Below are 13,227 nucleotides of genomic sequence, written 5' to 3'. Positions count from 1 at the left end.
AACAAGCCACAGGGACAAGAAGCACCAAACAGGACAAATAAAAGTAAACCACACCTGAGAGCACTGCAGTGAACTGATGAAAACCAAGAAAAAAGCTTTTAAATCAGTGGGGGGCGGGGGGGACACAGGACCTTCAAGGAACCAACGTTACGGCTCTGCCAACTTTGTAACAGAAAAAACAGAAGCCTCAAGATGAGGGAAAACTCTTCTAAGCTCCTATAAACTGAAAAAAATAATAATTTTCTCAGTTGACATACAATATATTAATTTCATACGTACTGGGGGAAAAAAATCTTTTTAAAAAATTGCTACATAATTGTACACCCAACAAAAGTATCCTTCAAAAATGAAATAGGGGTAAAATTAAAACATTTGCAGACTAACAGAAACTAAGCAAATTTGTTGCCAGAAGACTCAGGCCAAAAGAAATGTTCGAGAAGGTTTTCCAGGTTGAAGGAAATGAGCCCCGACGGACGGGAAGTGCAGGAGAATGCAGGGCACTGACCAGCGCGAGTCGGCCGATGACGCCAAATGAACGCTGACTGTGTGAAACAGGAGTGCTGCCTGTGGGGCGTCAAGCACACCCAGAACTAAACCCCGCGGTGACAGCACAGTCAGCACGGAGCAGGCGCATACGGTTCCTGCGCTGCGGGAAGTGGTAGAAGGACTGGCCTCTAACACGTAGGCTTCGTGACGGAAACCCATACACCACTTACATATTCTGCACTGTAGCACTAACGGGGGGCGAGGGAGAGATGGAATAATGTTTTAAACCTGATCATACAAGAGAAGAAAAGGGAAAGATGACATAAAGAACAGGTGAGACAAAGAGGACGATGGTAGATTGAAACCCAGATATCCTAACAGTGACACTAAATGAATATGGACGAAACACTGGAATTCAGAGAGCAGGAAGCTCTCTGACCAGGAGGTGAAAGCCGCCTCCAGAGCCCCGGGCACCCCTGCCATGTCCACGCCTGGCTGCATCTCCAGCCGGGGCCACTGGAGCGAGCTGGGCCAGCCCAGGAAGCTAAGAGCGCCTGCTCACCCGGGGTGCACTCACCTGAAGCCCTCTGAGTGAGTGCTCTGGGGGTATGGAGGCAGGTTGGCCGTTCCTCTGACGATCGAAAACGAAGACTTAACAGACCAAGACGAGAGCCAAAGGAATAACAGATCAGGCGCCACCATCTTGAAAGTCTGGACTCCCTCTTCCCTCCCAGGCAGACATCCACCTACGCCGTGGTCCCACGTCCCTCTCACAGGCTCCTCTTCCCTGCCAGGCCACTTCTGTCACCAACACAGTGTCCAGGTCCTACCGGAGCCCAGCAGCCAAAGCCCTCCCTACCAAGGTCTGAGGGCCAGCTGGAAGCCAAGGCCCTAGGCAACGCCCCTTTTCTCCCTCCACAGAGAAAAGAAACAATTCATATCAGCTGAACAAGTAGAAACATATTCAAATTAAAACAAACAACAGGAGAGCTGTGAAAATTAAGGAATTCTGAATTTTCAAAATGAGAAAAACACTAAGAGAAAAGGTATAATCCTCGTTCCTAAATGCCGTATGTCCTTCCGAGATCAGACACAGCATCGTCCAAAGCGCTCACCGCCCAAAAGAGTCTGACTCTGGCCGTTCATGCAAACTTATCTGTCTTATTAAACAGATGAGAACGAACACCTTTCAGAACCAGAAATGAATTTGGTGGATTTATCCAAGGTCACAAGTATTCGTTTGAGGGGATTAAAATGCGCCTGACTCCCAGGCAAACGCTGCCGTAAGTTCATTTATTTCAGCACAGTACCTTTAGGGCCATGAGGCATGGACCACCCCTCCCCAGCCTAAACTACCCCGACAGCCTCCTTCCCATTTTGCGTTCTTGCTTTGGACCTTTCCATCTCTAGGGAAAGAAGGAACCTGGTTACACATCCCTACTTAAACGGTCATCTTCCTGGAAAGAAGACAGTAAACGACCACCACTTCCGTTATCCACAACTGTCATCACCACAGGGTTAGGGGACCCATTTACCTATTTTTATGCATTAAAAATAACGACCTTTTGCATCGGTGATGTTAAAATTGTAAGTACAACCACCATTTCCTGTCCTCTGGGCTAGACCCAGAGCCCAGCTACTAAACAGGCCACCTCAGGTCCGTGTCAGGGGCTCCTTACACACTTGGGACCCTCACCAGTGGTACCTACACGGCCTGTGCACTCCAGCAAAGTGCCCAGGCCACTCGGACAGGACAAATGCCACTTAACTCAAGACGACGAGTCCTTTCCATCCTTTGGTTTGTGAGCCAGTTAGGACGGGGCTGGCACTTCTGCCCCCACATTAACCTGTGGGGTGCTTGCTATGTGTGGGCCACACATTTTTTCAAGATGTTTATCTTTCTTTTTCTTAAAAAGAGTAATCAGTACAACATCTTCCTTCTGCAAAGACAACAACCTAATTTCTCACCATTTGCTGTCTTTCTTCGGTTCAAATGCTCCGCAGCTGGGCTGTTTTACGGCTTCGTGCTGGTAAATGAAGACAATGGGAGCAGGCGCGCAGGGCAGGGCTCAGGGTGGGGTGCTGCCTTGGTCCTCCAGAGGAGAGCAGGGGGTGGTGGGGAGGGGAGAGGGCGAGGGGAGGAGGGGGAAGGGAGGAGGGGGAAGGGAGGAAGGAGCAGGGAGCTCAGGATGGTGGGTGCTGTCCCAAGTCCTCCAGACACAGGCGCTAGGCAGCCCTGACAGACTAAGGTGACGCCAGCTGGTCACACCACACACATCCCCTTTCCCACACTAAAGCAACAAGAGGGGAATGGGCATTTTCAATCAGTTGCCTGTTAGTAGAGTAACAAATGACCACGATTTTTAAATGCAAGATGTACAGAAGGTTTGTGATAAAGAGTCAGTGTCTATCGGCAGCTGCCCCAAACGCACCCGACAGACATCCTGTGCGTTGCTTCAGGAATTATCCTCGTATCTGCACGTTTGTGGGACTAGAGTTAATCAACACGCAAAACACTACAAGGCAAACGGAAACTGAGAGCGACGAGGAAGCCACGGGCTCGGGTCTCCCACTGCACGACCACCCAGGGCACCTGGACGGGGGAGGGGGGGGGATGGGCAGGTCGCTCCACCTCCCCCCCACCTGCCCACCTGCCCGCCTGCCCGCCTGCAATTCCAGTCCTAGGCATAGACCCAAGGGAACTGAGAACACATGTCCATGCAAAGCCTTGTACACAAGTGTTCACCGCAGCCAAAAAGGAGCAACTCCCAACGTCCACTGACAGATGGACAAACAGTACGTGTCTATCCAGCCCATGGAACATTATTCAGCTATAAAAGGACTGAATTACCGCAACATGCAAGCACACGGATGAACCATGAAAACACTGTGCTAAGTGAAGAAGTCAGACACAACGGCCACATACTGTATGATTCCGTTTAGAATCTTATGTGATGTGAATTTTATGTTCCCTAAAAACCTCCATTATGTAGCACACTGACAAATAAATCCTTGACAGTGGGGGTGCGGGGTGCCCAGAGCCTTTGTGAAGCCCGATTCACAACCACCACCATGACACAGTTTCCCTGGAACAGGAACTCCAGTCGAACAGAAACAGCCGTGCCTTCGATCCATCACTGTTTCCCCCTGGATGGCACCTCCTCTCTGGGCTGGGCCATCATTTGACAGCTCTTGTCAGTCACACACGACGAGCGAGCGGTGGGCCCCTCCATGCCCCACGCCCCGTCCTTTCAGGCGTCACACCTGCTTTCTGACTCAGAAGCAGCACAGGCTCACACGGCCACCCCTACACGCCCCCAGAGCTGTTTACACACCACTCTGCGCCTCCGTATCACGGGCCTCCAGGGGAACTCGGGAAACCTGCACTGCACAGAAGCCTGGGAACGCCAGATGTGGCAGCTGCAGACTCAGTCCCCACACTGACAGCATTTTGTCCTCATCTGCAATTTGTCACACACACAGAGAACACGAAGATGAGAGGCGCTATCCTTGAGAGACTCGTTAAGGGCAGAGGTAAGCCCTTATTCCTCTCTAAAAATACGATCCTTCAAGTAGGTCAGTCATGAGCACGGCAGGGACCGCAGTCAGCCAGGCAGGAGGAGGGAGCTGGAGAGAGCGGCTGGTGTGGGTGCCACGCTGGGGACGCCTCCACCACCTCGCCTGGGAGGGGAGGGAGGATGGGAGGTGGGCATCTGCCACAGGTCGCTGTGCCCCGTCCCGGGCAGACGCTCTACCTTGTTTTATTCTCCCCACTAAGCACAGCCCCCCCATTGACGTTTACAAACCTGAAGAGGTTGACCAGTAACCTCAAATTACATCTCCAGGAAGCGGCCAACTCCAGTCCAACAAGTCCCATCCTTCCTGAAGTTACCAGGCCCTGACCTCGCCCCCCACACCAGTACAACGGCAGCAGAAGACGCCCCTCCTGGTAAGCAGCCCTGCCAGGGAGGGGGCCCTGGCACGGGGAGGCGTGGTGTGAGGACCTACCAGCCAATACAATATTTCGGACACGAGGGGACAGGAGCCTGCATGAGCTGGGCCTCCCCCAGCGTGACAAGTACTTGCAAGTCTGAGCCAGTCAAAGCTCCACTTGGAGGGTGGGGTGGGCCTAACCCCACGTGGACTGTCATGAATCCTGCCCGCCTGCCCCACAGGACGGCACATTGGTGTCACCTCCCACCGGGGTTCAGACTGCCAGCCCCAAAGAGCCTCGAGTCGTCCTCCAAATGGGTCAGAAAACGACTTCACCCTTCTTCTTCCTCTTCTTTTCTAATAACGTGCTTGTTGTCTTTTTAAAAGAATTTATAGATCACGTCTCCCATCTGCTCCAAGTGATGGCAGAGGGTGCCATGACTTTCTGCTCCCCTGTGAAATGCGATGGGAGGTGGGGTTAGTGTAAAAAGTCTGGTGTAAACTGCTTGGCAGAATCTGAACTCCGCAGCCAGGAGGGCATTTCCAAGCCTTGGGCTCTGGAGACAGGAGGTGTGGGAGCAGGGCTGTGGGGGGGTGGAGGGGCAGGGCTGCGGGGGGCAGGGCTGTGGAAGAGCCTTTCAGCCGCCAAACATAAATCAGAATTTTCACTGATCGGTGCACAGAAAGCTGTCAGGTGAGCAGTGAGGGAAGAGGGGCAAAGATGAAGGACGGGAACATGATTAAGGTCAAAGCAAAAATACACTCAGAATGTCTGTCACGGTACAAACGTAACACTCTGGGCGGAAAGCAGTTAAGTGAAAGAGTCAACAGACAGCAGTGAACCCCACAGGACCAGGAGACTGTCTGCACTGTGTGCGAAGCGAATGAGCACCTGCCTGGTGCCAAGTCACAGCAGACGCTGAGGACGTAAACCGAGAGCAGCAGCTCTGCCTTCGGCTCCACTCCTCATGTGCAGTTTGTCCCAGACGCACAGACAACGTGAAGGAAGCCCAAGCCCGGCAGCCATAGAAAGGAAACCGGAGACGAAGGCAAGAAGGGCAGCTGGCTGGCCCCGGACTGCAGCACACAGAGGATGACACGCTGATGGCCTGGGGGGCCCGCAGGGGACATGCATCGGGCCTTCCCTTACGGAGGTCAGTGTACGCCCCAAGCAGGAGTCACGGAAGGCCAATCACCACGGGTCCATCGCACGTGTCTCTCCAGCACCTCCCGCAAAGCTGGGTTCTCCCTCCATTATCCACCTCTGACTCCAGATTGCCAGGAACAGGCACAGCCCACTCGCTTGAGGAGCTTTACTGCACCCTGCATGCAATTCATGCCCAGACACTCACTGAGGGCAGGTGCCACTGCATGGGCGACCAGCCCCAGGAAGAACACCTGCAGGCCAGCGATGGCGAGTCACCCAGCAGGGCAGTGGGCTCTGTCAGCGGCCTGGCTGACAGAGCGCTTTCCAACACCCACTAGTTGGATGGCCGGCCCCGAACATCTGGCAGCTTGCTAAACAGGCTGCTGGAGCCCGAGCCTTCGTCCCCGAGGCGGACCAGTGGAGCAGTCAGCCCCATTTCGGGGAGAAGGCCAGGGCCTGGACTCCAGCAGCCCACGCACAAACCTCCCATGAAACACTGCTGCACACAGTCGGGGTCTGCAAGCAAGCCCCATGCGGAAGACAAGCCTGGGAACGGCCCAAACGCAAGCAGCGCTGTGCTCTGGCCGGGGCAGCCCCTTCCTCCCCGACGCCCCTCCCACCACGAGCGGCCACGGGCAGCTCCGGCTCATCGCACACACTCCCAAGGCAGGCGCACGACTCTAGATCAGCACGCAGGGCAGGGGCGTCACGTAGGCTGAAGTGCCACGGCTCTGTCCCCTGGCTGACGGTCCAGGTGGCAGGGCCCGTGGAGTCGCAGGCAGACTTCTCTCCCGAAGCACACCACGCCTGGCAGGGAGCCCCGGGAAGCCACGTCTGCGCAACAGCGAGCCACCCTCCATCCCTGCCTGCACACCACCCATGTGCAGCAGCCCTCAGAGGCACGACGGACTGAAGGAAAGGCCAAGGTTCAGAACCCACTACATGGAGCCCACAAAATGTCTCTGTGGGGGTCACTAAACAGTGTCCCATGGGGATTCACTGAGACCTATGGGGCATCGCAGCTCCCTGTGGCCCTCACAGCTACGGCACAGGACGCGCTGCCCTCGTCCTGCAGAGACGTGGTCAGAGGAGAACGCGCTCCTATGGCAAGGGGCACAGCAGTGGCGCTCTCCGGGCATTCTCTGTGCCCTGCGCAGATGTGCACGCTAGACAAGAGGGACTCAGTCAGGGGACATCGGATACACGCCAACATGGGAGCTTCACCAAATTTCCTCACCTGCCTTAGTAAGTTGTCAGTATCCCTATGTAAACTGGTTTTCACGCCCCCCAGGACAACTGCATTTGAACCCCAGGAGGGGGGCCCACTTCTGGGGACAGAGCAGAGAGACGTGACCCTCTGCCTGCCGTCTCCCATCAGCTCCAGCTCCTCAATTACACTGGACGAAACCGCCAGAACCCCCCGTTTGTTAGGAAAGGTCTTAAAAGATCGATTCCACACTGTGTGTGCTCAGCTTTATAATCTCCTGCTCCCACGTCCCAGTAAAACTTTCAGTTGAGACTTACGATGCAATGAGTGGGCTTTATTTAACTATGGAATTTGCAGCTGAAACAACAACTGGTATTTTCCCTTCCACCTCTTCCTGCAGAACCCAAATTTACATACATACAAGGTAATAAGGCAAAGTCTTAAACGTAATCAGAAGAAATATTTCAGCAGTGGCAAAAGGATAAATTATTTAGAAAAGGGCTTCACTGGCCTGGGAAGTAAGGGAATCTGGGGCCAAGAGTCCGGCAGCTTCAGAAAACACATCCTCAGCACGGTCTCTCAACTCCTGTGGACCCCAAACCTCCTTTACCAAAATATTTAGTCTTCAATAGTTGAAGCCGGAAAAGAGCAGGGAAAGCGCTGTGCTCACGACACAAGCAGTGGCTGATTTTCCCCACTTCCTGGCAAGGACTTCCGAGGATTTCCACAAACGTTAATGAAAATGACCTCCTGTCCAGGTGCCCAACCTCTGTGAATCGTACAATAAAGAGACACAGAGAGAAAACCAGATGGACGGTGGGTAGCTACAACAAAGGTCCAGAAATTTAATAACATTCCCATTGTTTTCTTGCAGATGGCACATTCCCCTCTCTTTATTACTGCAGAAAACTCGAGAGCCCTGTAGAGTGCAATCAAGTGCGTGTGCTCAGCTTTGCGGTGTTTCAAAGGACCCTGATTTACAGCGAGGCACTGGGCACCTCGCACACAAACATCTGACCTCACGAATGCCTCCCATTTTGTGCAAACTCTCTGACGCAGCATCCGGTGGGCCACACGCTGAGACCCAGGCTGTGGGATGCCAGGCCTCCCGCCCACCCACTCACCCACCCACCCACCCACAACCCACGCGAAGACCAGGGCAGGCGGCGCAGCTCCGCAATGCCAGCGCCCAGCCAGCCAGCCATCCCGCTGCGCCCATGACCGTGGGCTCTTCTGAAATAGATGAGTCCCACCAATGGTCTGCAGCAACAAAATTTTAAACTTTTTTTTATCATCCTTAAAAATGAATGCAGTTGTCCTGGCATCAAAAAATAGTAAATAAGTGTTCGTCACTGTGGTCCTGGCGTCCTGAACGTGGCAAAAGGCCCTAACTGTCGGCATCAACGGCTTCTTTCCAGGCCGCAGCAATGCCTTCCTCTGGTCCCACAGCCTACTCTGACCCAGACGGGGTCCCCCTGCTCCGCTGTGCAGATGCCCCTCCCAAGCATCCTACAAACTGCAAACATTCTCCCGCACCAGCTCTCCCAACCATCGCCCCTTCAGACATTGCTTTGCATATCATTCTTGAAATCCCACCGACTGCCACAGCTTCTCTCAGACGAACAACGGTCTCCCGGAGGACTGCACCCCTTTGCACGGCTACTGGCCGCCGTGGGACGTTAGCCGGCCCACCATCACGGGATAGCAGGTTTCTCCACCCTGTATGTGATCCCCTGTGGGTGTGCAATCACTTCCCTATATGTAAACGTCGCCTGCCTCACCTGGTAATGCCTCTTCGTAAAGCCACAGAAGAGACCTGCTCTTAGGCAGAAATTTAGGTCCAAAGTAATCATCGATCCTGCTTTAGAAGATTGCTTTCACTGTCAGCTAGCGCGAATGAGCTGACACCCACCAAGCTAAACTAATAATAAGGCCAGCAGTGAGTCAAGCCATAGCACTCCAAAAACACTGCAAATCATACCAAACGGAGTCAACATACACTGTGTGAAAATATTAAACATGTATTCGGAAAGACTGTATCTTGTGTAATGATTCTTAGAAGGAAGAAAGTCATTAAGCAGCAGAGACTCACTCCGTGAAGAACACCACTGGAACCGGACGTGATCTGGGCCACGTCTCTTAAATAAACGCACGGAAGTCAGACCCGGGAGATGGTCGCACGCAGCCCGGTCAGAAAGGCGTCCTTCTCAACGGAACTGGTGCTGGCCCTCCACCGTCCAGACACCAGTGACGCCATGCTGGCCGCTGTCACCTGTGCATGTTGTCCCAGGTGCAGCGGAACGTCGTCTGAGCCACCAACTCGCGCAGAAGGGCCCATCTGGCCTGGCTGAGATCCTGGAGTCGCCGGGAAGTCCTGCAATAACTCCTCTGTATGAGCGCCCCAGGCACTGCGGCTATTGCTACAGGAAAGCACCACCATCAGAACCTCTCCCGGACTTATCCAAGCCCCAACCGCACTGCTCTCAGGCAAAAAGCAACGGAATCCTGATAGGAAGCACAAGAGGTAACGAGTGGCACAGAGGAAAAGCAAGGCCCTTCGGCGCAGACCAAAACCCCCACTAAGCAAGCGCTTCCTAAGGAGCAGAAGTTCACTGTCACTGGCGTGACAAGTGAGAAAGGCAAAGCACACACACATCCTACAGAGACGTTCACAACATCAGTCACCCAGCTCTGGGAGCAGAAACTACCTCTGGGCACCGTTGCAGGCAGGACCCAGTTTATTTCTGGCTATTTTCTTCTCTCAGAATGTAAAGAATGCACAAAGATCCCCTAAATTCAGATCATGTGGATGAATGACTCATAAATAGAAGCCCAAGCAGGCAAGTCTTCCCCAGGCTCCCGACACCGCCTGCGTCCCAGGGGCTGAGGCTCCTAGGAGGCAGCGCACGGCCACTGCCAGCGGCCCTTCTCATCACATCCTTTAGATAATTCCAGAACCAGCCCATCCCACCTCCAGACACACTCCACATTTCTAAGTTCCTAGTACAATTATTAAATCCTCAAACCAGTTAATGAGAAAGGCTAAAGGAAACGGGTCTTTGGGTGGTTTACAAATAACTTAAGATCTTGAAGGAAATCTGACACAGTTATCGTATCCCATACCACTTTTCTCATTAAAAAAACTGTAAGATGTGAGCCACAAAAGACACAGTAATTGGTAACTGGCTCCCTAAAAAGAACCTTCCCTTTGAATCAAAGACAAAGCACATAATAGGTGTCATCTTTTGAATGCTGAATGCTTTGTTTCTCAACTGTTTGAAAACTGATGAGAGAAGAAATAGCTCACTAGTGAAGTTGCAGAACAGTTACAAAAAATACATTTCCTGTGCAAAATAAAAACCATGATTTAAGGGTAGCATGAAAAATACTTTTTCTTTTCTAAAGATTCTGGGTGTAGAGGGGGAACTTTGGCAAAATAAATAACAGACCACGCAATCCATGACTCACACCGGTGCGTAGGCTTCACTACAAGACGACAGAGCACATCCAGCGAGTCCGCAGGTAAGAGGGGGAACCGCAGGGCAGGGGGTGGGGGGGTGTTACAGGACCTGAGGGTCTGGAAAAGGTTCTCCCTGGATCCAGACCGTTTGAAACCAAGGAGCGGTCATCTCCCTGTAAGAAACCAAGAGGACAGCACACGAAGAAGGCTTACCCTTGGTTGCCAGTTCTCGTACTGCTTCTGTAAATTTGCACCAATGGTTTCCAGAGCTTTCTGAGGACCCATGGACAGAGGATCTGAGGAAGCAATGAAAAGGAAAAACGTTTTTATATGCGCATTTCCTCCTCTGCTAAACCTCTTTCAGAGTCTGCTGGTACATAATTCATTTCACTTTCACTTTTCACTAAAGACCACACAACACAGCCTGCAGTTTATCTGTGTTTAACCAGATTTATGGAACAGCTAAGGCATGCAAATGAGCTAAAACGCCACAACTTTTAGCCTTTCTGGAGAAAACTCGTTTTATTAAACTGGCCCCGTCACTGTTTTTCCTCCACCAGGTTTATTTCAGCACCCGTGGTCTTTTACACTTGGGCTGTTTATTCTGTGCTGCTATTGAGGCTTTGGGGAAAGGCTCAGGTTGTGCTTCTGTCAGAGACCCCGTGTGCAAGGGGCCTCCAGCGAGAATAACCCGGGTTCTTTCCTCAGGTTCAAACGGCAGCTGTCATGTGCACAGGAGGAGCAGAAAGACACAGACAGACAAGGTGATGCATTTAAATAACTTACATCCATGCCCTCAGCCCCGGCACAGAACGGCAGTGTCAGAAGCACACCTGCAGACATGCTCCCGGATCTCCCACTTATTTAGGGGTGCTTTCTAGAGCCAGCAACTCCTCAAACGTATCTGACTGCCGGAGCTCCCGGCCCTCTTTCAAATGGTGGAGACTCCCAGAGAACTTTGTCTAAGCAGTTGTGTCTATTAGCATTTACTGCACTGAAAATTAAGAATGAGAAATTTTTCAAATATTCCTTTATTCATTCATTTAAAAATAACAAACCCATTACACTTGAACATAAATATTTATTATGAAAAATGACTATTATCCCCGAAAAACTAATGAGTAGCACCGTTTTACATTTTGCCATTTCTCTAACATCTGGTTTCAGAGATGACAGCTGGTCTCCCACATCTGCTTCTGCAACCACCTGTCGCCACCTATGGTTTGAGGTGAAACGTCTAAGGAAAGGCCCACCTCACACACATACACCGTTAGCATTTTCAACGCCCTTTTTAGATGAGCATGGCTGTCTTCTTTGATACTACACCAAAACTCGACAGTAGTGTCTTCGAGATTATTTGCCATGTGCAATCGGAGGCTGCAGCAATGCACTTGCAGTCGGTCATGTTAAAATCCACTGGCCGCCCCTGCACTGTGAGTGGCTCTTTTACCCACAGGTAAAATCCTGTATCGGCAGCACTAGGCGTTGGGAAACACTGGTTGACTGAGCTATGTAACCTTCTGCATTTCATTCTCTAACATCCCAACGCTTATCACTGGCAGCAAACACTGTCGGCTGTTCTCCTTAAAGTGACAGCTCACTTCATCCATCTTCCAGAAAACGCCACGTACCCGAGGTCCGTCTGTGGGTCCTTCAGGGAAGTGATGCCACGAAAAGCATCTGGGCTGCCCAGACTCCAGAACTGCATGGTGCCCTCCTACCCATTTCCCGTTTTATCACACAAAATGTAAAGATGGGCATTCGGTGGCTGAAATCAAACAGCATCAGTGAGTGTTGCTGTCTCTGTTGTCATGCAGCAGCCTACCCATCTGTCCCCTTGTACCTACCCCTAAAGAAAGGAGAGTCTGTGAGACTGATCTTTTCAGGGGCTTTGCTTCACCTTTGTGCTCACACCTTACGACTCCCTGTTTGGCCCCAAAGGATGGCTGGTTAGTCAATGACGGGTAAGATTCCTCAAGAGAGGAACAACCTAAGACAGGCACAGTCGCATAGGGGACCATCTGGAGAACTCACAGGGTTGATAGAGGTGGCACACACCCCCACCTTCGCCCGGCTAAGGAAAGCTTCTGTCTCTGTGGCTATATTCCTTCCCAAGACCTGTTTGGGAAGTGATTCACTGAGATGATAACATCCGTTCTCCATCTATTCTTATCAGTAAGTTTCAGCATGAAGGATTTGTCCCTGGAGAGGCACATACCACAATTATTAAGACATCATGAGACTTTCGTTTCTAACTGTCTGCAGGGTGATTGGTTTGAATCAGTTTCTTATTATAATGTATGAAATTCACAGATCTTGAGATTAACAAGCTTTCCTTCCTCATTTGTTAATCAATAAAAGCTATGCGTTGGCCCAATTCGGGGCTCAGTCCTGGAGGCTCGAGTCCCTGGGCCCCGCTTGCACTCTATTCTTGGCGACTGTATTTCTTAACCCTGCGCCGCCCTCCTCGCTCCCCACAGCTCGTGTCGTGCCGGACGCGACAGCCTCCCCAAGGGTAATCTGAGGGAGCTGGCTGTTTTCACTGTGGCTGCTCGGCCGAGGAGACGACTGGTGGTTTGGGACCGTGGGCTTCATTCCTGCTTGGACACCAGCAGCTTCACCCCCTGTGGTTTCTGCAGCATCGGTGCAACTCGCAACAAGGGCAGAGGCCACTGGCATCTGAATATTATTCTAAAAACAGGCCCAACCTGGGCATCCCTGTAGGGTCCAGGGACCCCCGGGGCCACAGAGCATGGCTGTCTGATGTGCTTCTAACACAAGTGCCAATTTCAATCCAAAGGGGCAAGACAGCGGGCTGGCAGAGCACTTGTGCTAGTGCCATCTCGCCCTCCTCTAAACCGAGACTAATGTTCTGCAGCCAGCTGGAGCCGCTTTCTCAGAAACCGAACCCCTAGTCACCACATTTGTGTATATTCCGCCTCGCCCTGCGAGCCAGGGCCTTCCCACGCTCCTACAGACTGGGAGTGACACACA

The 13,227-nt window shown here is 52.1% G+C and overlaps 1 protein-coding gene across 5 annotated transcripts in view; it reads right to left on the bottom strand.

Moving 5' to 3' along the window:
- RPTOR (regulatory associated protein of MTOR complex 1) overlaps positions 1-13,227 on the bottom strand; it is a 277,048-nt gene that overhangs the window by 191,234 nt on the left and 72,587 nt on the right. For all 5 annotated transcript variants that reach the window (XM_081029345.1, XM_081029341.1, XM_081029343.1 and 2 more), the window contains exon 3: positions 10,447-10,529. In XM_081029345.1, coding sequence (XP_080885471.1) covers positions 10,447-10,529 — 83 coding nt within the window. The remainder of the gene's footprint in view (positions 1-10,446; positions 10,530-13,227) is intronic.

Source organism: Rhinolophus hipposideros (genome assembly GCF_964194185.1).
Source record: "Rhinolophus hipposideros genome assembly, chromosome: 20".
NCBI classification, from domain to species: domain Eukaryota; kingdom Metazoa; phylum Chordata; class Mammalia; order Chiroptera; family Rhinolophidae; genus Rhinolophus; species Rhinolophus hipposideros.
This window is presented reverse-complemented; position numbering and strand designations above follow the sequence as displayed.